Below are 25,133 nucleotides of genomic sequence, written 5' to 3'. Positions count from 1 at the left end.
AAATGAGGGCTTAGTCTGTTTTTCAACACCTACTAAAAACTCTTATTCAAATTTTAAACTCTAATATTTAGCCAGCCTTAGGAAATTAAAATTCATCCTTAAAATTGAATCCATTTGAAAATGCTCCCAAGTTCTAATGAAAATGTAATACCTCAAAACATTGGCAAAGGAGTTTACTCTCTGGTAAAAGAAGGTAGTAAACTAAATTCTGCTTACTTACTTTTCATCTGCTTTTTTATGGGTTTGGAATGATCCAGCCAGTGCTGAAAGAAAGAAAAAAAGTTTTTCTTAGGAATAGTTCATCAGTAAGATTACACAGTCGCTTGGAGTTACCCTGCCCTACAACTCTTAGTAATTAAAACCAGGGATTGTACCAGATCATGAGCTCTTAGGCTGGGGATCTGCAAACAGCTTGGAATGGTATAAAAATACCTGTGCTACATGAAAAGATGCTCAACATCACTAATTATGACACAAATACAAATCAAAACCACAACAAGGTATCACCTCACACGGGTCAGAATGGGCATCAACAAAAGGTCTACAAATAATAAATGCTGGAGAGGATAAGGGAAAAGTGAACCCTCATACACTGCTGGTGGGAAGGTAAATTGGAGCAGCCACTATGGAGAACAATACGGAGGTCCCTTAAAAAATGAAAAATAGAACCATTTGATCCAGCAATTCTACTCCTGGGTATATATCCAAAAACACTGAAAACATTAATTCGAAAAGATACACACACCTCAATGTTCATAGCAGCACTATTTATAATAGCCAAGCCAAGTGCCCATCAGCAGATGACTGGTTTAAGAAGATATGTGTGTGTGTGTGTGTGTGTGTGTGTGTGTGTGTGTATAACAGACTATTATTCAGCCATAAAAAAGAATGAAATATTGCCATTTGCAGCAGCATGGATGGACCTAGAGATTATCATACTAAGTGAAGTAAGTCACAGAAAGACAAATATTACATGATATCACTTATATGTGGAATCTAAAAAATAATACAAATGAATCTATATACAAAATGGAAACAGACTCACAAAAATAGAAAACAAACTTATGGTTACCAAAGGGGGAAGGGGAGAGGGATAAATTAGGAGTTTGGGATTAAACTACAGATGCAAACTACTATACATAAACTAGATAAGCAACAAAGAGTCACTGTATAGCACAGGGAACCATATTCAATATTTTGTAACAACCTATAATGGAAAATAATCTGAAAAAATATATATATAACTGAATCACTTTGCTGTACACCTGAAACACAACATTATAAATAAACTATACTTCAATTAAAAAAAAGAAAAAATATCTGTGCTTATGCACATCAAGAGCATTTCTCCTGGGGAGAGTTAGCTTTCCAAAGAGGTGCCTAAAATAACCTAACACCCTTTACCTCATTGATCTATAAAGTCCCTTCTAGTCAGCGGAGCCACCAACTGCCTTTTCCTTCTGAGTTTTCTCAAGTTACAACCAAGTCTCCGTTAATCTAGTAATGACTACAAGCCCCGCCGTCGAAAATCTCTGCTCATACACAGGTCTTGGCATTCTGTCGCCCTAAACTCTAAAATTTAAAACCAAAATTCATGACCCTTTAAATGACCCGCACTGAAGATGGAAAGACAGGAGGGGATTTGCCTGAGAGAATTCTGCTCTGGCCCATGAAGGCATTTCAACTTCCTCTAGTTTTCACCAGAAACACCACTTCAGTCTCATCCATCCAAGGAAACTGCAAAACCATTTCCCTCATATAAACGTTCCTCTATAACATCCAAGTTGTTGACACTACAGTCCTGAAGAGCCTAAGGAGCCTGACTTCCATGGAAAGCAACATTTAGGAACATGAAACTGCGAGCCCCTCCAGGTGAACAGGAGCCTCGAAGGGCAGGGACCACGCACTCAATCATCTCTGAGTTTCCTGTGCCAAACACAGAGCCTGGCACCCAGCCGGCCCTTATCAGATGCTTGAGAAATAAATGTTCAACGTAATTTTTTAAATGAGGCAAATAGAGACCTTCCCATCCCTTTACGTAAATCCCATGCACGTGGAACATCGCTGTTAGGATGTTGGAACAACACAGCCCGCAGCAGGTTTCTCACTAGCTGTTCAAAATCCGAGGCCATTCTGCTGACCGTCAAGAGACTTTCAGAAGCAATCTAAACTCTGCATATTCTAATAATGAGAAAGGGTGGGACTGAGTACCGTGCACTCTACCCCTCACCAAAGAGCCCACTCTGACTGTGTGGGAGGAGGGGGATGAGGAAACACAGGAGCAAATAAGAGATGAATTATAATACCATAAGCTGGGAGTAGTACAATGGGAGACCGTGGGCTCTGTCAACCCCACTCCCCAGCTAGGCAACTGTGTGATCAAAGCACTGGATCCCCATAGCCGGATGCCTATCTCAAAGGCTTATGGACAGGATGCTTTATCTCACTGTTCATAGCTTTGAATGGAAAATGACCTAAATGTCCATCAACAAAGATGGATTAAAACAATGGCTCCTCCATATAATGAAATACTATTCAGCCTTTAAATCTATTTAGGCCTATATTTATTGACGTGGCAAGAGATCCACGGCACAATGTGAGATGGAAAAAAAAAGGCAGGTGGGATCCCTTTATGGAAAATTATTATTTCCTATCAACATGTCTAGAAGAATTTATAGAGGTTATTTCTGAATGTGGGACTGGGAATGACGTCTACTGTTTTTCTTTTTTAATTCTCTGCATAGTTTTTTTCCTTTGAATGGGAATATTATTTTCACGGTGCGGGGAGGTGGGCTGGGTTGCCAACTCCCATCATTCATTCATCACTTGCCTATCGGGCAGTTTCTGATGATCAATTTGTATCATTAGAATTCAGTCTCACTGCTGCCCTCAACCAAGCTGGAAATGCTGAACTTTAGCCCCTGGGAGGACAGATAAAGACTTGATACAAACATAATATTTACTTTCCTGCCAAAGTAAGTATCATGCTAATGGCTTGGCTAAACCTGTTCTTTGCCTCACTTTCAAATCAATTTATCCTTAGCAGGCAAGAAAAGTTCTCCCTGCAACCAGCCTTCTAATCTTATTAGCCCCAGAGGCTCAGAGATTAAAGGAGCTTGTCCCATCTCTTTCCCTTCTCAAGTCTCCTTATTGTATTTGGAATAGAACAAACTTCAGCCCACTGTTGCTCTCCCTCTACTGTCAAACTCTAATCTTGATCCAGGCCCAACCTGTGTCGTTTCCTCAGCTGTGGTTTTCAACCCTGGCTGTGTGTTTCAATCACAAATGCCCAGGTCCCACCCAAGATCATTAAACAGAATCTCGGATCCTTAGTGTTTTTTAAAGGCTCCCAGTATCCCATTAAATATTTAGTGTTGAAGTTTTCCTGCATCCTCTCCTACCCAAGAATATGTCCTAATAATGATCCTGGGGATCTTGAAATATCCACGAGCCCTTCTGAAAACTGCTGTCTGAAATCTCAAGCAATTTCAGGGTTTATTAGCCAGATGTCTACAACCCGTGTTAACTGACAGGCAGATCATGGCTAGATGCTCCACCTGGACAGCAGACGTCTTTCCCTCTGACCACACTGCTAAAGAAGCCCCCCTATCAGGGACTTCCCTGGCGGTCCAGTGGTTAAGACTTCACCTTCCAATGCAGGGGTGTGGGTTCAATCCCTGGTCGGGGAGATAAGATCCCACGTGCCTTGTGGCCAAAAAAATCCCAAAACATAAGCAATATTGTAACAAATTCAATGAAGACTTTAAAAATGGTCTGCATCAAAAAAAAAAAAATCTAAAAAAAAAGAAGCCCCCTTATCCATGAGTGCTGGCCTCCATCCTTCCCACCTAGCCACCAGCCACAGAGCCCTGCCCAGAGCAGGACCCGCCAGGATTGAGGCCTGTGAAAAGTCTGGGGCTCACAAAGCCGGGAAAAGAATCAGAAACGGCTCCATTTAAAGAGCTCCTTGACCCTGTGGTGTTCAGATCAGGTTTGCTCATCTGCATCAGAGGTGCTAAGAAATCCAGTCACAAGCCTAAAATAAGAGATGATAAAATCTATCTTGTATCCAACCAGTTCAAAATGACCCGACTTTTCTTCTTAGCTGTAGGAGCTGACCAGACTCGGATCACTCATGCTTAATCCCATAAGACCACCCTGCGACTTGAAGACGCTGGGGGCACTCAGGCCCAATGTGGCATTTAATAAATTATATCCTATACTTGGCTTGAAGCCCTATTCAGCAGCAGCAGGACCTGTCTTGGATGTTCACCTGCATTCGGCTAAGTACAGCCAGGCCGCCTGTCGGCAGAGGCCAAGGCAAATGGCTCCAGCCCTCTTAACAGACCATTAAACCAGTCACCGGAAACAGACAGGTGCCTTGCTGAGTTCAAAGGGCAAGACATTTAACTCAAACACTCTAACAGGTATTAGGTGGTTTCTGATCTGAATTTCTCATCCAAGTCCATCTGGCAAAACCCTTCCCATAAATCGAGATGTGAGATGATCTGGCAAAGCCCATCTGTTCTGACAGTACATCAGTTCTAGAATTAGAACATACATAAGGCTGGTTATAGAAGTTAATTGTCTAAAATCTACACAGAAGCACTTGAATCACAATGGCCAGGAGAAGCTCAGGGGTTGAAGAGGGTCTAAAAACTCTGCCTGTACAACCCTGGGCCATCACGTTTGAGTGATGGAACTCATAAGTGGCTTTCTAGTACCTCTAGATTTTCTTGGCTTGTAAAAAGTGTCTTGTAAAAAGTTTGCATTTAAATTAGCGCTGGAAGGAATCTGAGAGAGAATCATATCCAAAGGATGTAAAGAGAAAGAAGAGAATGAACACTTTTGGAGCTTATTGTGTGTGATGTTGTGACTCATAATAAGAAATGTATATATTCGGTCTTTGTCAGTTTCTGGCACAAAGCTCCTAAAACCCTTGTAATTTCCTAAGTGGTAACAGCAGTAAAAGTGTCTTAACATTCATAATGAAACCCTTTCAATGATACCTGAGTTTACGTGAATGAGGTGACTTTGGGAAAGCACCTAAGGATGGGGCTTGTTGCCAGGGAAACCAAACACATGACTGATTACAGGGTTAGAACTTTCAGTCGCCTGTCACCTCCCCGACCTCTGGGAAGGGGAAAGGGGCTGGAGGTTGGATGGATCACCAACGGCCGATGATTTAATCAATCATGTCTATGTAGTGCAGCCTCCATAAAAACCCAAAAGGACAAGGTTCATAGACCTTCTGGGTTGGTGAACACACGGAGATTTGGGAGGAGCGGCATGAAAGCTCCACACCTCCCCACCCCCCTATACCTTGCCCTATGCATCCGTTTCAACTGGCTGTTCCCGAGTTACATCCTTGTATAATAAACTGGTAACCTAGTAAGTAAACTGTCCCCCTGATTTCTGTGACTGGCTCCAGTAAATTAAACCCACAGAGCGGGTCATGGGAAACTCCTACCTATAGCTAGTAGGTCAGAAGCACAGGTGACAACGTGGACTTGGGATTAGCACCTGAAGTGTGTGTGTATGTGCGGTGCGGGGGTTGGTGGGGAGTCTGAGGGACTGAGCCCTTAATCCGACACTGTCTTCAGGCAGACAGTATCAGAATCCATTGCTTGTAGTGTTGGAAAAAACACCCCTTATGTTATGTCACATCCATCCCTTTCTCAGGCTTCGAGCAGAGGAAGGTGGCCGTGGAGAGGACTCAAGGTACCCTGGATCACAGCACTAATGAGGCAGGATTCTAACTCAGGCTGTGTCGGCATCCGGTGCTCTGGGGCTCCGCATCACACCCCACCAGGACATACCTTCTCTGCCTACCGGAGGGATCTCTCCTCGTCCTCATTCAGCATGAAGCCCTGCCAACCCATTCACGCCAGCTACTCGAGCTTTCCTTGGGGATTCATTTAAATCAATTGCAGAGACCCCTTCCCTTTATCAATAGCTTCCCATTCAGCGCCAATACCTGCACATGGACAGGAAAACACTTGCTCTGCTAACATTCAGAAGCAGGCTGCTGGGAGGCCTGAGGCATTTCTTGAGCTGTTGCACACGTCTTCGAGAAGGAGGCAGGAGATCAGAGTTCAAGTCCCAGCCCTGCCACTTGCCTGGCATGTGGCCAGGAGCAAGCCCCCCACCCCATCCCCTCAGCTTCCTCATCTGTGCACTGAGCGGTCCCCTAACACAAGAATCAACTCAGTGTCCATAGCAACTGTAATGAACTGTTCAAATGAAAGGAAGGGTTTAAGATGTTTTCTCTGACAGTAACATGTCCCACTACTAGTGTTTTTTTGTTTGTTTGTTTTTAACATCTTTATTGGAGTATAATTGCTTTACAATGGTGTGTTAGTTTCTGCTTTACAACAAAATGAATCAGTTATATATATACTTATGTTCCCATATCCCTTCCCTCTTGCGTCTCCCTCCCTACCACTACTAGTGTTTATGCTCTCCAACCCTAACCCCACATACATCTGAAATGGTAGGAGCGCCGGCAGTGTCCACACAAGTGGCAAATGTGATGACATTCCAGGCATCCATCAGGATGAAGCCACAACAGTCCCTCTGGCGTCCACGGAGTCCTTCCAGCAGTCACCGTGCCTGTGTGTCAACCTCCCCTCACAGCCCTGGGCCTCGAATCACCCATCTACCCGATTCCGTGCTGCAAAAACCAGATGAAAAACAGCTCACAAGTCTGAGACAAAGGCCCAAAACCACCTTTTCTGAATTCCTTGCTGCAAAACGGACCACCATGAAATGCTCCCTTTTCACGCTGGGAGGGGCTTTGGAAGGGACTGAGGATGGCTACACCTACCCTGTAGAACGCCCACCCCGAGATGGGGACGGAGACTTCTGCTTGGTGGGGCTACAGTTACCCCAGCCCCAAATCCCTGCCACTCCTCTGCCTGGCAAAGTCCTCTCATCCTCTGTGGCTGCGGCCCACCCCATGTTCACCCTTCCCCTCTGATACCCTGATCACCTCATCCGCAACACAGCCTCCGGGCTCACAGACGGGAGGGCAACGAACAGTACAGTCTGTAACCGTGAACAGTATAGTCTGAGACTTAACTTTCCAGGTTTCAGGATCTTAACACTGAAATTCTGGGATTGGTTTTTTGCTCCAAGACTCTGAGTCCTAAGATACTTTAAGTACACTAACTGTGGTGGATATTTTATTGGGTAATTTTATATTTATCATAAAAAAAAAATGAGCCCCCAGTTTTCCAAGGGACCACTTGTCTGTCTCCCTCACCAGAATGTGGCAGGTGGGGACACTGTCCAGCCTACCTCTGCACCACAGAGCTTGCCACTGAGTAAGCTCCAAGTCAAAGTTTGCTGAATGGCTACTGACTGAATGTTTTCTTTAAACGAGTGTGGCTGTGTGTGGGTGGGTGTGATGTTCCCTTGTGTAATGGAATCAGCATAACCCAGTGGAAAGTGCTGGCCTTTGGAATGAGAGACCAGGTTCTGAATCCCGGCTCTGCCCCTTACTTTAATCTTTACAAGGTTTCTAGTGAGCCTCAGCTTCCTCATCTGTGAAATGGGTCTGCTTCATGGCCAGCTTTACAGATCAATGCTGAATGTTAAACAAGAGTTATATAATGTCTTTAGTTTGATACCTGCCTCAGAGCTCATCAGAGTAGAAACTCAGTAAACAGCACCTACCAGAACAGTCTAAGAAAGCTGGGTGGGTGCAGGCCAGAGCCCTGGGCTCTCGGAAGAAAGCTTTGATATGTAAAAATAGAACCCCTGCCCCTGCTTTGAGCTGTGCCACAGTGAGAGCTACAGAGTGGGTTCCTGGGTGGCTTTCCTGCTTTGATATGGAAAAGGGAAAGAGGAGGCCCCAGCCCCAACTGCTAAAAATAGGCGATGCCAGTAGACTTTGACCTTGCTTCAGGGCTGGGCTGTGCACTATGGAAACCAGGCTTGGCTCTCTGCAGCAAGCTGGGAATATAAGCTGGGGATGCAGACAGCCAAGAGCCCTGGAACCCCCAGCCTTCTGATTTGCATATCAGGGGCTGGGTGGGGATGTCATTCCTTGCAGGAGCCTCAATTATGGGGCAATAAGCCAATGGCCAAGTGGACCGCTCCCTTCTGAGCCCCCATCTATCACACCTGCCACCAAATGCTTTGTCCCAGGCCTTTGGGAAAAATCATTGGCTCAGCGAACTTTCCCAGAGGTCTCATCTAAATCGCTAAGGTCTCTCCCACGGACAGGGCAACCTTGAGGTTCCAGCTAACCTCAGGGCATCAGCTCTGGGGGCCGTGATGACGTCTGGTCCCCCCTGGCCTGCCCAGCTGGGAAGAAGTGAGACCCACACCCATGCTGGATTACAAAACCCTTTCTCTTCCATTAACTCACCGAGTCCTTCAATTTCCCTCTGAGATGGATGTTACTACATTCACCTTGGTGTTAGGAAAACTGAGGCTCCAGAGTACAACGTACCGAAAAGAACACTTAAAACCCGAAATCGGAAAATCTGGGTTCGCACACAAGCTGCGCTACTCGCTAAGTGACTTGCCAAGGTCTAAGGACTTTGGTTTCACCACCAGAGATGGAGACATTTGACAAATGGCTCCTAAGGTCCCTTCTGGGGCTAAGGACAAAAGTTCTAGCTTGTATGCCTTTGTCACCAATAGTCACCAAGTTAAGAAGAGGAGGACCTAAGTCTTAGGATCTAATCAGAAAGGTTTGTTCATATACACACATAATGACCCTGAGGCCAAATGAGCAAACTGCCAGGGAGGGCAAAATAAGCTCAGGTTTACATAGAGGAGGGAAAACATTTTGGGAGTTGAGGACACGCTGCACGAAGGGCTGTCATCAGAGGTGGTCTTGAACGATGGCCAGAAGTTTAAACAGGATGAGAAAGGGTGTCCCGGGAGGGGAACCAGCACAAGCAAGGTGCGGGCAGTACCAGACCCAGCCTACAATGAGCCCAGCTTAGATATCAAACCGATGAGCAGAGGAGGCCTGGGAGCTGTCGCTGCCCCACATCTCTAGGATCCTCAGAGTTCGGCAGATGAGGACCCTACGCCTGCTCTCGTGGGGAAGAAAAGCGCATCATATTCACAGAGCTGCATGCTTGAAAGGCTTTAGCACCTGCAGAATCTGAGCATCTGCAGGTGTATGGCCTGGGAAGGACGCCTGGATCTCACCATGAACATCCCTCCCGCTGCACAGGGCCAGGGCACCAGCGGATGGGAAAGCCCGGCAGCCAAGTGAGCAGAGGCTCACAGCAGAGCCTTTCATAGTGGAGTCACATTCTCGGCTTTCTGGGAACCCGTGTGGCTGGAAAGCAGTCGCCTGGGGATGACGACACGCCACCAGAACAACAGGTACTTGGCTCTAATGGAAGAAATAACAGGTACCTTCTCCCTGACTAGAGAAGATTTGTGGGGCAGACACGCCTGCCTCTTCTTTAGACTCAGAATCACTGGACATTAGAACTAGAAGAGCTCTTGGGAGAACAGGTCCAAGAACCCCATTTTAGGGATTTTCCTGGCAGTCCAGTGGTTAAGACTCCACGCTTCCACTGCAGGGGGCGCGGGTTTGATCCTTGGTCGGGGAACTAAGATTACACATGCTGCCTGGGGTGGTCAAAAGAAAAAAAACAGGCGCTTCCCTGCTGGCGCAGTGGTTAAGAATCCACCTGTCAATGCAGGGGACACAGGTTCAATCCCTGGTCTGGGAAGATCCCACGTGCTGCAGAGCAACTAAGCCTGTGCACCACAAGTACTAAGCCTGAGCTCTAGAGCCTGCGAGCCACAACTACTGAAGCCCACAGGCCTAGAGCCCGTGCTCTTCAAGAGAAGACACCGCAATGAGAAGCCCGCGCACTGCAACGAAGAGTAGCCCCCACTCGCCGCAACTAGAGAAAGCCCGCGCAGCAATGAAGAACCAACACAGCCAAAAATAAGTAAATAAATAAAAGAAGCTCATTTTACAGATGAGGAAACTGAGCCCAAGGGAGAAAAGGTGGCTTATCTAAAGCCCATCAAATGAGTTGGGGCAGAACCAAGAGTAAGGTCCAGGTCTGACTCAGTCCAGGGCCATAAACAATCTGAAGCCAAAGATATCACACATGTTAGGACAACAGGAGAAGGCAGAACAGAGAAGAGTTTCCGGGATGAGGAGGGCTGGCAAGTGTCAGATGCTGGGGACAGCAAGGAGGACTCTAAACTCAGCACCCAGGAAGCAACCGGAAATGGAACTCTGATGCAGGTGTAGTGAGTAAATGCTGGAGAAACAGGCAAACTCCCTTAAAGTAGTAAAAAGGATGGACAGAGAGAAAAAAGAAACTGAGATGCAGGGAAGAAAACTCAAGGTGTTTCAGCTAAATGACTCGGTCTTCCCAGTAGGTGGCAAGGCCAACCATGAGACCAGTCTTTGTGGGAACTGGACTACGGGCCTGTGATCCAGAGTCAGAGGGGAACCCTGGGGCATTCCAGAGTTGGGATTAACCCCCAGAGTCCACGGGGGGTTAATGAGGCTCCAAGAACAGCTCGGGGGCTTGGACTCTGCTGAACCTGTGATCTGTGATTTGTGCTGGTGCCAAAACGCACAGCCCGTGGCTCTCCAGCAACGCCTGGCAGCCCGGGAGAAGCAGCAGAGGAAGCATATGGGCCTGCATGCATGTCAAAGGGAGGCCAGGGGACAGTCAGGGGAGCAGGAAAATCAAAGGGCAAGAGGGGACACAGGTGAGACAGCTGAGCTTCGCCAGGCCGGGAGGAAGGACAGAGTAGGAGGAGTTGTCATGGGCCAAGGCCACATGTAGAAGAACTGGAAGGATGCGATCATGGGACGTTGTCATAGGATGAGAAATGACAGAATTCCGGATCTTGGAGTGGTGACAGGACCAGAAGTGCATCTGTGTGAGGTTTACTCAACTGAAGCTTCAGTGAGAGGAAACCATGTCTGGAATGTTTAGAGGGGTCAGCAATTTGAGTTCTGAGGTTGCCCAGGGAAGAGAAAAACAGGCACCAGAGGCCTTGAAGGATGGGAAGGAGAGTGCTGAGGTCAGAGGGCACAGCACTGGGCAGTCCAACCTCAAAGGAAGCACAACTGCATGGGGGAGGGGACAGGGAAAAGCTGGTCTGCCCTCCCCAGGGCCACAGTGGCCAGAGTGAGAGTCTCCGGCTCACAGGAAGGAATCAGGACCACAAACTCAAGGAGGCAGTTGGGGTGTTCGTGGCAACAGTCAGGGGGGTGGGGTAGTGGGCTGTCAGCAGACAGGAGGTCCTGAAGGTGGAGAGGAAGTCAGTGGTGTAGAGGGGGCATCCAGTGGGAGCAGAGGGGAGTGTCTGCCCAGCAGGCACTGTAGCCTGGGCACACTTAAGTCCTGGCTCCACCGTTATCACTGCAGACTGAGCATCACAGTAACCATCTCAGGCAGACCCAATTTCCAGGCACCGACTTTGAGCATCTCCTTACAACCGTCATGGGTAGCCCCCCGGAAGTCTCTAAAAAGTGTCTTTCAGGTAGAAAGGCTTAGCCACAGATGAGGAGCTCCAGGTCTCAGCTCAAACATCTCCTACCAGGGAACTTACCCTTTCTTACTCTGTCTAAGATAGCACTGCCCCTTACTCTGTCTATTCCCTCACCCTCCCTTTACTTTGTCTAACACCTCACTCTGCTTTATTTTTCTTAACACTTATTACCACCAGTCATGTTGCATAGGTATTACATACATCCACTGCATTATCCACTGCTTGGAACAGGACCCAGTGCATAACAGGCACTTAATAAATACTTTTAGATTCCTGAATAAGTTCTCTTTGAAACCCAAAGCTAGATTTTGTTGGGAAGGGAGACCCTGAAGTCTTTCCTGCTTTTTAAAAGAACAAAGCTGGAGGTACCACATTCCCTGATTTCAAGCTATACTACAAAGCTACAGTAATCTAAACAGTATGGTACAGACACATAGGTCAATGGAACAGAATAGAGAGCCCAGAAATGAACCCACATCTATATGATCAATTAATCAATGACAAAGGAGGCAAGAATATACAATGTGGCAAAGACAGTCTCTTCAATAAATGGTGTTGGGAGATCTGGACAGCTACATGCAGAAGAATCAAATTGGACTTCTACCTCACACTATGCACAAAAATAAATTCAAAATAGATAAAAGACCTAAATGTAAGACCTGAAACCATAAAACTTCTAGAAGAAAACATAGGCAGTATGCTCTTTGACAGTAGTCTTAGTAGTATTTTTTGTATATGTCTCCTCAGGCAAGGGAAACAAAAGCAAAAATAAACAAATGGGACTACACCAAACTAAAAAGCTTTTGCACAGTGAAGACAACTATCAGCAAAATGAAAATGCCGCCTACTGACCAGGAGAAAATCTTTGCAAATGATACATCTGATAAGGGGTTAATATCCAAAATATACAAAGACCTCATACAACTCAACATCAAAAAACCCAAACAATCCTATTTAAAAATGGGCAGAGGATCTGAATAGACACTTTCCCAAAGAAGACATACAGATGGCCAACAGAAACATGAGAAGATGCTCAATATCACTAACCATCAGGAAAATGCAAATCTAAACCACAACGAGGTATCTATCACCTCACACCTGTCAGAATGGCTATTATCAAAAACACAACAAATAACAAGTATTGGCGAGGATGTGGAGAAAAGGAAACCCTCATGCACTGTTGGTAGGAATGTAAATTGATGCAGCCACTATGGAAAACAGTATGGAGGTTCCTCAAAAAACTAAAAATAGAACTACTATATGATCCAGCACTTCCACTCCTAGATATTTATCCAAAGGAAAAAAACACTAATTAGAAAAGATATATGCACCCCTATGTTCGTTGCACTGTTATTTACAATAGCCAAGATATGGAAGCAACCCAAGTGCCCATCAATAGATGAATGGATAAAGAAGATGTGGTATCTATAATATATACGCAATGGAATATTACTCATGCATAAAAAAATAATGAAATCTTGCCATTTGTGACAACATGGAGGGACCTAGAGGGTATTATGCTAAGTAAAATAAGTCAGATAGTGAAAGACAAACATGGTATGATATCACTTATATGTGGAATCTAAGAAACAGAACAAATGAACAAACATTACAAAACAGAAACAGAGTTACAGATACAGAGAACAAACAGGTGGTTGCTGGGGGGAAGGAGGGAGATAGAAATAGGTGAGAGAGATTAAGACACACAAACATCTAGTAGTTGCAAAATAAGTGAGTCACAGGTATGAAATGTACAGTGTGGAGAATACAGTCAGTAATAAGGTAATATCTCTGTACGGTGATGGGTCGTAAATAGGCTTTCAGGGCGATCATTTAGAAATGTACAGAAATACTGAATTACTACATTGTGTAACAGGAACTAACATAGTACTGTAGGTCAGTTATAAAATAAATACAGAAATTAAAATAAATGAAAGAGTGGTTCTGAGCTGTGTCGAGTTCATGTACTTGAGCACCTCCACTGCACACAGTTCTGTCTCAGGCAAAGCGGGGGAAGTCTTTGATGACCTAACGCAACCTGCTGGAGCCTGCAAGATGGTTCTCGAGCAATGCCAAGACCCGCTCCGACTGCCCAGCCCCTGAGCCCACTAAGCCCGGCTGCAATTCAGCTGTGTTCACAGCACCTGCTTGCTACACCTGGCAAGAGTCCAGAAGGGGAGGGTAGCACAGCCTCTTCTGCTGGTTAAATACAAGCAGCATCCTTAAAAGAATTCCTATAAGGATATTTCTTCTCTCTACCTACTCTAGAGATGTGCCCATACTGCATCCCTATGCTTGGAAAGGTTCCCCTAGTGCATCCCCATGTGTAACGGGAACACATCTTCCTCTTCCTTTCGCAGGTACTGGCCATCTCCAGGGTGGGGCACCACGGATGCATCATCTCACGTGGGTGCCAGCACCTCCCTCCCAATGCTCCTTACTGCAACAATATCACAGTTTTACTCCTGTTTTTCTCTACCAATTTCTAGCAACTGTGGATCTGTGATTAGCATGAAAAGCCAATCCATCCTGTAAGGAATCAAAGGCATACATACCGCAACCTGGGCAGAGTCAAGGAACTGGAGGCCAAAGTAATCTGTTTCCACCAGGTCCAAGTGGTACACAATCTGATCAAACAAATCCTGGCCTTTGGCATGTTTCTGGAAGACAATTGGGTGGAAGAAAATTTAGGATGTGACAACCAGATAAGAAACAAGGTTAAAAAAAGAAAAAAACAAACCACAAAAGCACTTTTCTCTCTCTATTGCATACATGTGTCACAGTACACACATTTTTAAAAATGTAATTATTTTTATTATAATACAAACTCATGATGAAATCTAAGCATACATACATAATGACAAGAAACCCCACCAAACTACAACATCATAGGATGATTAGGGAACCAGTGACTTATTATGATAAATGGTAAATAAATGGGAAAAAAAATCAAGCACTGATCCTGGGTAACCAAAGAGCAGATGACAACATATACAAAAATTAACTCAAAATGAATCAAAGACCTAAATGTAAGAGTTAAGATTATAAAACTCAGAATAAAACATACACACAAATCTTCAGGACCTTGGATTAGGCAACAGTTTCCTAGATAAAACACCAAAAGTGCAAGCAACAAAAGAAAAAACAAGCTGGACATCATCAAAAATGTAAAACTCTTATGCTTCAAAGAACACCAAGATATCAAGACAGTACAAAGACAACCCTGAATGGGAGAAAATTTTACAAATCATACTTCTGACAAGAGACTTCTATCTAGAACATACAAAGAATTATTACAACTCAATAATAAAAAGACATATATTCAATTAAAAATTAGGTCAAGGAAATAGAGATAGATAGATAGATAGATAGATAGATGGTTCTCCAAAGATAGAAAAACAGCCAATAAGAATATGAAAAGATGCTCAACATCATTACTCATCAGGGAAATGCAAATCAAAACCACAATCAGACACTTCACACCCACTAGGAGGGCTATAATAAAAAAGACAGATAACCAATGTTGGAGAAACTGGAACCCTCTTATACTGCTGACAGGAATGTCAAATTGTGTAGCTGATTTAGGAAACAGCCTGGCAGTTTCTTAAACGGTTAAACTTAGAGTTACCATTTGACCCAGCAATGACACTTCCAGGTAAATATCCAAGAAAAATGAAAACATTAAGCTCACACAGAAACTGGTACAAAAATGTTCACAGCAGCATTATTCCTGATAGCCAAAAAGTGGAAGCAACCCAAATGTCTATCAACTGATGAATGGATAAACAAAATGCAGTACATCCATACAGTGGAATATTATTTGGCCATAAAAAGGAATAAAGTTCTGATACATGCTACAACATCAATGGATATTGAAAACATTATACTAAGTGAAAGAACTTGGTTACAAATGACCACGTATTATTTGAAACGTCCAGAACAGTAAGTCTAGAGACAGAAATTAGATTAGCGATTGCTTAGGGCTGCCAGGTTTGCGGGGTGACAGCGAAGATGAGTAGGATTTTTTTCGAGGTTAATGAAGTGTTCTAAAATTAATTGTGGTGATTGATGCGCAACTCTACGAAAATACTAAAAACCACTAAATTGCATGCTTCAGATAGGTGAATTGTATGGTATGTGAATCTCTATAAATAAACAATTAAAAATAGTAGAGAGGCAAAGGTTTTCTTTATAGTAGTATTCCAGCAAATAAATGAGGAAGAAACAACAGAATGGCAATACCACAATTTTGCAACTTCTAATGAATGGCAGGCTCTAAGCATTGGATGCCAGTGGCTACTAACATCGCAATAGGAGACAGACAGACAACCATTATGTACCTCGCCATGAAGAACGTCCCACCACCCAAGATATAATCTTGCTCCCCACACCTCTCTTTCCACAGGGGAAAAAAAAAAAAAATCAACCCTGGGACTGATTCAACCACTAGATCCAACTGCCAACTGTAGGAAATGCAGAGGAACGTTCTAAACTACATGGGACTGCAATTGGCGAGATCCAGCCTGTGGAAAATTCTAGAAACTCCTCAGGACAAATGACCTAGTTTCTTCAACCAACAGACTATAGGGAAGAGAAGAGATGGAGGGAACACCTACAGATTAAAAGAGATTTAAAAGACATTTTGTTAAAAAAGGATAACAACTTGAAATATCTAGGGATGCACACTTGGGTGAGCAAACTTGGAAAGATAGTAAAGAAGTGACTGTAATAAAGACAGAGCAGTCGTTGCTCTTGGGGCTTGGAGGGGGCACAGGGAGGGGGCAACGGTGGACTTCTGGCTGGCTGGCAGGGTTCCAGATTTGACGTGGGTAGTGGTACAAGGGTGTCTGTCTACCTTCTAGTAGTTCATTAAACTCTACCTTTGTTTTATGTGTACATCTGTACTTACGTTATACAAATAAATAACAACAAAAAAAAAATCAAAACTACATCAATGAATCACAGTCTCTTTCCTTCCTGGAAATACTCCTCTGAAGGCATCAATTCAACAGAAGCAGAAGACTTGACGTGCAGTGGTGTTCTCTATAAATTAATCTACTGGAGAAATAGGCAGGATCACGGGAGGGCCAAAAGAAGAGCAACTGAAACTCCAATCACAGAACACAGCACTGGGGCCCACCAGCACTCCAGAATACTATTCAGCCATAACCAAAAAGAATTATGAAGACGAGACCGAAATATGGAAAATTCTTATGAGAAACGTTAAGTAAACACAGTACTTAACTCTGTTAAGAGAAAGCTGTGATCCCAACTACATAAAAATACATATGCACCGTACATGGACTACTTGATAAAAACAGGAAATTGGCAAAAACTAAAACAGCTGTGTTAGCATGGAGAAACTATAGATGGTTTTCTTCCCAAGTTTTTTTTTAACACTGGTCTTTTGGCAGTTGTTAGGCAGCAAATACAATTTCAAAAAAAAAAAAAAATCACAATTCTGGCACTCTTCCTCCTTGCCCATAACAATCCATCTTCTGGATGTATTTCTTCCAATTACTATCCAGTGCTATTGGCCCCATGCAACACCTATTATCACGGTGCCAATGCTTCATTAGTGGGTTTCCTAGTGGGAAAAAAATAGTTAGAGTAAAGCTTTAGCAGCAGGATGTGGCAGAAAAAACTGCACTGGGAGAAAGCAAGAGACCTGTGCTCTAGTCCCAGATGCACCATTAACTCCAACCTTAAGCCATTCATAATTTCCCCCAAACCATACGGTCATCCTGGACTTCCCCTGCAGCTGCAAATCAGACGTGGCCATGGCGCCCTGAATATACAGGGCCACCAAAACTCAAAGGACCCCAAATCCAACCTGCTCCCACCTGGGTCTATTTTGGTTCAGGGCTTACCGTCCAGGTATGTAATTTTAACACTCTCAGAGTATGAACTGAAAAAGCACAGTTCCCCACATGTAAAATGAGGGAGGTTAGCCCAAGTTTCTGTCTAGGTCATTCCAAATTTTACTTTTCTGATGTCTTTCTAAAGTGGCTCTTAATTTAGAATGAGCTCAAGGTGGCGGTTAGGAAAAGAACCTTTCTAGGGGCAGTGAGTCCCTTCTGCCAATGCCAGACTGGCTCCTCTGCTGACAGACCCTCACTCAGCTGGACTTGGGGGTGGCATACAGCAGGGTCTGGTGGATAGGAAACACTATTCTTACTCACCTATAAACACTTCCCCCCACTCACCTTCCTCCCTCCAAGTATGCTCTTTGGTCTTTTCTGCTGGAAAAGAGAATTCCCAATGGCCCTTTCCTGCTCTAAAAAGAATCTGGTGAAATTATGAGGGCTGGAATGAACAGAAGGGTCCTTGAAACAGAGGTCCCAGGGAGTTAAAGGCAGGTTGAAGATAGGAGGGTCAAGACCACAGTCCATGAATCAACCATCTTTCACTCCTCCCAGCCCACAGAGTGTCCATTCTCAAAACTGAGAAGGTTCCAGATAACTCATCTGCACTGCCAGCCAGGACATCTTACTCAGGGCAGCCCCTGGAAGCCCACAAGCTGTCATCTCGGGCTTACTGGCCCAAACATTCCCTCCTTCGGCAGCTTCCCAGCTCTACTCTCTCCGTCCACTCTAGGGCAGTAAGTGCCCCTCTTCTGGGTTCCCACAAGCAGGCCCATGCCTTCATTACATACACACTTATCACACTGCACCATAGCTGCCCATGTTCCTGTCTTATTCCTGCCTCAGACTGAGCACTCCCAAGGGCAGAGACCAGCTGTGTTCACCTGGATACCATTCTCTCTTCCCTCCATCCCCAAAACGCAGGCACTCCACAAATGTGTTTGCTGGATGGATGGATGGATGGATGTGTGGATGGATGTGTGGATGGATGGGGATATGTGCATGGGGGATGGATGGGGCCACGAAACAAATCTTCTGGATGGGTCATGCCGAAGCACGAAAAACAGACTGATATTTCACAAACGGCAGGGCTAAAAATGAGAATACACTCACTAAAATCTTTTCAAATTAAGTTTTCCATGAACAAGCATCTAGGGAACTGTGCTCTACTTCCAAGGCCATTTACCTAAACACAATTTTGCGGCTATGATGTGAAGTGCTGTCTAGTGATTACACCAGGAGATCTGTTAATGTGACAAGAATGGAAGCTGCTCCTTGTTGCCTCATCATTAACTGGGTCTCCCCCTCTGTGATGAATCCATTCATTCATTCATTCAACAGATATTTACCAACTGCTCATCGAATGCCAGCCACCCTCTAGGCATTGGGGTCTGCTGGGGTCCCAAAGTCTGGAAGGGAGCAGCTACAGGAAGCTACAGAAGAACAAGTCCTTCTTGCGGAGCAACGTCGTCCTAAACAGCTTAAGACCCGAGCCCATAAGTAGCAACACCACTTACCTCCCTGCCTTCCCAAACAGAATATACTCATTGTAAAACCTTACAAAGTCCCCATCACCATCCTGAAGTCTACCAACTGAAAGACACGTATGGAGAGCTGTCCCCAAACACAGCAGGATCTAGAGAGCTCTACCCTCGAACTCTTACATCCACGTTGCCTAGTTTTTCTTCCTCCCGTCTCAGCACATCATTTTTTACAGGGACCAGCAACCAGTGGTTTGGAGACAGTATGTCTCTCTAGAGCAGCTCCTTCTGATCTGAGAGGAGCTAAAAATAACCACGTGCATGAAAATCATGTGTAAAGTAAGAGTACAGAGTTGCCGGTTAAAGACTGGGTCAGGCAGCCAGCCAGCAGGGAAAGGTATGGACATCGTGAAATCTTTGTTAGCCAGTCAGAGGTTCTGATTTTGCCTATTTACTGGTTCCCAGACATGGTCCCGATAAGGAAGACTGCTGGACAGCGGATGTCTTAACTGTCCCCCAAATAAATGAACCAGCCTGACCCTCTTAGACAGATGCAACTGGCAACGTCTTACTGGAACCTGACCCACTTGCAATGTAATAGGTCGACTGTGGTCCTGGAAGAACAGAGAAGATAGAAGCCAATCCGTCCAAATCTCATTAGTCTCAATAGCATAAGATGCCGCGCATCCCAGGTAGGTTTGAAAGGAGGAAATAAGCTGTGTGTACAAGTGCTAGTCAAGCATATACATCCTACTTGGTGGAAAGCATGACATCTGGGCAGAGAAAGGATTTCAGGAGCCTTGCAGGCACACGAGGCTCTCTTCCATCCACCAGTTCCACATCCATCAGATGGCACGCCCCTCTACATCCATCTTCAGAAGGCTCTCTCTTTCCTCTCCATTGTGGCTCAGGCCACATCACCTCATATACGGACCTCAGCAACAGCCCCCGAGTGGTCCAACTACCTCTAGCGTCTCCCTCCTAAAGGCCATCTTCCTTGTGTTTGCCGGAATGGTCCTCATACAACACAGCCCTCATCCCAGTCACTTTTCTGCACAGAAACATCCACCAGAGGATGAAGCGCAGGCTTCTTGGCCTGGTGCTAGGGATTCTGCATAATCTATGCCGCCCAACCCAATACTCCTTCTCCCTCCCACAGGCCTCACATGTACCCTGGGCTCCAGGCAAACGTGTTCTCCAACCACGCCGCCCACTCACCACAGACAGCAGGTCCCACCCCTACAGTGTTGCCTGTGTCATTCCTTTGCCTAGGTGTCCTCCTCCCCTACATCCCCATTGCTATCCCCACCTGCAACAAACCAATCCCCATGGCCACTTTCAAGTGACAATCATCATCACTAAACTTCCTGTTGGCGGCACCCTGTCCTGTTCATCTTTGCTTCTTTATCATTCGACATTCTAAAGCTCGAAAACATAACGCTGATGGGGGTTTAGGAGAATCCTCAGCTCCCAAGACAGTCTTCAAACAACCCACTTTGCACAAGTCTGATCTTCCTGGTTCATCTTCATTGGGAATTCTCTACAGCCAGCTGGGACCTGGATGCAGAACCCTGGTACTACCATCTCCCGTTCCCGACTCCCTGTCTGTTCTAAAGCAGTCTAGAACACTGGTGTTTTGAAAACCATACCACACTGTGGCCTGCCCTTTTGGCTGGTGAAAATGCTATGCCTTCTATGAAATATTATCACGTCCTGGATTTTTATATATGGGTTACAAAATAACCAAACTAAGTGTGGCGATGGTTTCGAAACCTAAGTGCAGATTTTTGCATTTGCTCCAATTAAATGTCATCTTATTTAAATTGGCCCACAATCTATCCTTTTAAGAACATTATTTAAAGGTTAACCCCCCTGGTTATTATCCCATACACCACTTACTGATCTTAGTTTTGCAACATAAATCTGATAATCAGGAAGGGGTGAGGCGTGGAGGGTATGGGGTGGGGGAGGGGCAGTGTCTTTATTTCTACAGTAGTAAGGCACCCATCTGATGGTGGCCACAGCCTGGTTATAAATACACACAGTTTTACCATGGAGGGGGGCATGCCCTGGAAATCGCAGAGGCAAAAATGTTGGGTTGGGGGCGTCCCTGGTGGTGCAGTGGTTAAGAATCCGTCTGCCAATGCAGGGGAATTGGGTTCGAACCCTGGTCTGGGAAGATCCCACGTGCCGGGAGCAACTAAGCCCGCGAGCCACAACCACTGAGCCCGCGCGCCACAACTACTGAAGCCCGCACGCCTAGAGCCCACACTCCACAACAAGAGAAGCCACCGCAACGAGAAGCCCGTGCACCGCAACGAAGAGTAGCCCCCGCTCGCTGCAAATAGAGAAAGCCCGCACGCAACAACAAAGACCCAATGCAGCCAAAAGTAAATAAATAAAAATAAATTTATTTAAAAAAAAATGTTGGGTTGGAAAACCAGCTCTGTTTCCTTTCTAGCAATATGACGGTGACCCTAGGCAAGCCCCACCCCGAGACTCAGCCTCTCCGTCTGAAAAATGGGGTACTCTCCTCCGCCCCGTCCACCTTGCTAAGTCATTATGTTAATAAAAAAGCAAGAAAGCAAATGCGCGTGCCCCGTAAACTGCGGTGTCCTATACACACAAAGGCATTATTATCACTTTCGTCCAAACCTTATTTCTCTCCCGTGTCCACAGGAATAACACGATATACTTTTTGCCCGATGCTGAACAAAAACTGAGGTACAGGAAGTCTGTGATCTAGTAATGCCATTTAAAGAAACACTGAGGCTAACGAGGCTTTGGTGTTTTTGGTAAATCCCTGTTGGTACCTGGAGATCAACTCCTTCCTTTCCAAGTTCGTAAACACCCCTGTTTAAACAGCTCCGGGAACTCTACCTGTTCTCATCGGTGGGCTTCCTGGCCAGCGGTTCCCAGAAGGCACCTACCTCAAGGTATCTTTCAACTGTTTCTAGGAAGTTCTAATTCATGGTGAGTTACTAGCTCCTAACCCCACCCCGCAACTTGGTAACTTGCTAGCTTTCTCTGAGCCTTAGCAGGAAACTAGCTCTCTGTTACACTCACACGCACACAAAGTGGCCCAGGGGTCTCTGTCCCCATTGCCATCACTATTAAGTCATCACAAAGAAATATAAACTGTTTACACCAGGACGTCGTAAAGACAAATATCTGAAATTACCCAATAAAGTTACCTTGAAACTTCATCATGAGTGAGAAATAGCATCTCGGCCATCGGCAAGATCTGGTGACTCAAAACTGGCACCGACTGATGCAAGTACTGTGCAGAAGTATCCCTAATCTGCTGGACTGAAGGCCAGGCTCTCCAGCTCATAAATTCCATCTCCCCGTTGAAGAGGATCTCCATGTTTACAAAGGTTCCATGACCCCATTTTGCAGAGAGGGAGCCTGAGCTTCAGAGAGATTACGTGACCAAGTTCATATTGCTTACAAGTAGCAGACGTAGAATCAGGACCCAGCCTTCCGGATTCTTAGACAGGTGGACAGCGTTCTTTCCACCTCATCCCGCTGCTTCTCTGATCAGCTCATTCACCTCTTTGGCTCCAAACACATGAGCCATGTCCAGCAAACAAGAAATGTTTCTTAAGCCCAATTCAACACATGGCTGCTGAGAGCCTACTTCACATGTGGCCTTGGCTACAGCTGGGATACAGGGCCACATGGTCCGACACAAATAGATCTCATGGTGGGGTGGGGGCAATTCCAGTTTTGTCTGGAGGGTAGGGAAGCTGTGGCAGAACACAAAGTAGTTGATTTGCTCACATACTAACACAGAAGTCAAGACACGGTGCGTGGGGGACATCCACAGGCTGGGCAGCTCCCGGAAATTCAATTCTGGTAAAACAGGGCACATGTGATTAATTTCCTGATTTGCCTGGCTAACAACCTCTTAGAACTCAGAGGATGCAGCAAAAACAACTGCCCTTGGGGACTTCCCTGGTGGCACAGTGGTTAAGAATTGTTAGGGGACACGGGCTCGAGCCCTGGTCCGGGAAGATCCCACATGCTGCGGAGCCCAGGCACCACAACTACTGAAGCTCGCATGCCTAGAGCCCGTGCTCTGCAACAAGAGAAGCCACCGCAATGAGAAGCCCACGCACCGCAACGAAGAGTAGCCCCCGCTCGCCGCAACTAGAAAAAAAGCCCACGTGCAGCAACAAAGAACCAACGCAGCCAAAAATAAAATTAATTAATTGAAAAGAAAATTTACAGAAACAACTTCCCTTGATTTTGATCAACAAGGAAGTGAGAACAATCTTAGAAGAAAGTCATCTTGGTATGTGAGTCAGTGAAAAGAGGCAGTGACGACCAGGGTTTGCTTTCAACCAGGGGCGTGGGGCTCTCCACATGCAACATGAGGTCTGGGTGGGCAGGTTGTAGGCTTAAGGGGTCCAGAACAGAGCACCACACTGGCTTCAACTGATGGAGAGACCAATCTAAAGCACTGAGACTTCGTGTTGCATTATTAACTACTGATCAGCCCCTGTTCCAGGCTGATAAACCATCTTCAGGCCAAACTGTATTTATATCTCAGCAAAGAGTCAAAGCCCTCATTTGTTTCTGCTGTGAGAATTAAATGGTCCCAACGGCCATGAGCCTATGAACCTTCTTTCAATCCGTGTGGAATACCTAACACCTCCTAATGACTTTGGTTTCTGTCTCCCTATAGCTCCTTCCAAGCATGCCTAACACATGTGACTCAGCGGTTAGTTGAAGGGAGGGGTTCCCTTTCAATCCTCAAGATGCTGAATGAAGTCTGGATACTAAAGCTGCTTGATCCTGGAGAACCAGCCCTGAAAACTGGTTTCACCCAACACTTCAAATATTATACCTTCCACTCTCAATAAGAAACACTGAAACAGCGCATGTTGAATACTCTTTAACTTCGGGGTAGCTAGTATCAGGCACATTTTCATATGCGATCCCTACAGACCAGGACAAAAATATCAGACAACCCCCCTAACACAAAGGTCCACTGGACAAATGACTCTTAGAATTCTGGATTGCGAGCCTCTCCTCACCTTTATTATTAAGCTAGGTGAGTCATGAACCAGTCACAGTACTCTCTGCCCAACTGAGTCCACTCGAAGCCCTAGAGAATGGGACGGAGACTGCCCTGAATGACCTCTAAGGCAGGGGCTTTCCATCCCAGTGCCCTCCATCTTACATCAAAAGAGAAGCAAGTACATGGGGACTTAAAAGGTCCCCGGTGGCAAGTAGCTACAGTGTTAATTTTTGTGTTAATCTTTTAAACTGTAGCCACTAAAAAAATGGCTGCAAGGTCTTTTTCTTTTTCCCTTGCATATGGAAGAGGCCGGCGCTGCTTCAACCAAACAGAATATGGCATTAGTGATATTCTGTGATTTCCAAGGTGAGTGACAGTTCTCTTGGGATGCTTGCTCTGTGGGAAGAGCCAGCCACCATGTGAAAAATCCAACTACCCTAAGACTACCATGCTGAAGAGGCCATGAGCAGATGTTCCTCTCAACTGTCCCAGCTGAGCCCAGCCTCCAGCCATCCCTGTCAAGGCGCCAGATGTGCGTGCAGCCATCATGGACCCTCTATACCAGCCAATCTTGCAACTAAGTACTCCTGGGTGATCCTGATCAACGCCATGAAAAGCAAAATAAAATCCTAGCTGAGTCCCACCTCAACGGGTTTTTTTTTTTAAACATCTTTATTGAAGTATAATTGCATTACAGTGGTGTGTTAGTTTCTGCTTTATAACAAAGTGAATCAGTTATACATATACATATGTCCCCATATCTCTTCCCTCTTGTGTCTCCCTCCCTCCCACCCTCCCTATCCCACCCCTCTAGGTGGTCACAAAGCACAGAGCTGATCTCCCTGTGCTATGCGGCTGCTTCCCACTAGCTATCTATTTTACATTTGGTAGTGTATATATGTCCATGCCACTCTCTCACTTCGTCCCAGCTTACCCTTCCCCCTCCCCGTATCCTCAAGTCCATTCTCTAGTAGGTCTGTGTCTTTATTCCCATCTTGGCCCCTCAATGGGTTCTTGATCAACAGAACCCATGAACTACGATAAATGATTGTTGTTTTAAGCCACTAAGCACTGGGGGAATTTGTTATTCAATAGATAACCAGAATGAAAACCATATAGGTACACAGATATAACACATGTGTGTGGCATGTGTGCACACTTTATAAAAGATTTAGTATGTAAAAGTTTTTCCTAACTTTAAAAAACGTTGCCTAGAGTGATGCTAACTTAGGTATCATCTGCTTGGAGACGATGAATTAG

At 45.4% G+C, this 25,133-nt stretch overlaps 1 protein-coding gene across 2 annotated transcripts in view; it reads right to left on the bottom strand.

Annotated features, from left to right (window-relative positions):
* EPB41L4B (erythrocyte membrane protein band 4.1 like 4B) overlaps positions 1–25,133 on the bottom strand; it is a 145,794-nt gene that overhangs the window by 90,555 nt on the left and 30,106 nt on the right. For both annotated transcript variants that reach the window (XM_032635734.1, XM_032635733.1), the window contains exons 2-3: positions 14,058–14,162; positions 221–263 (exon numbers count right to left, since the gene is read on the bottom strand). In XM_032635734.1, coding sequence (XP_032491625.1) covers positions 221–263; positions 14,058–14,162 — 148 coding nt within the window. The remainder of the gene's footprint in view (positions 1–220; positions 264–14,057; positions 14,163–25,133) is intronic.

Source organism: Phocoena sinus, chromosome 6 (assembly GCF_008692025.1).
Source record: "Phocoena sinus isolate mPhoSin1 chromosome 6, mPhoSin1.pri, whole genome shotgun sequence".
Taxonomy (NCBI): Eukaryota; Metazoa; Chordata; class Mammalia; order Artiodactyla; family Phocoenidae; genus Phocoena; species Phocoena sinus.
Note: the sequence above shows the minus strand (reverse complement) of the source record. Positions and strands in the feature narration are given on the sequence as shown.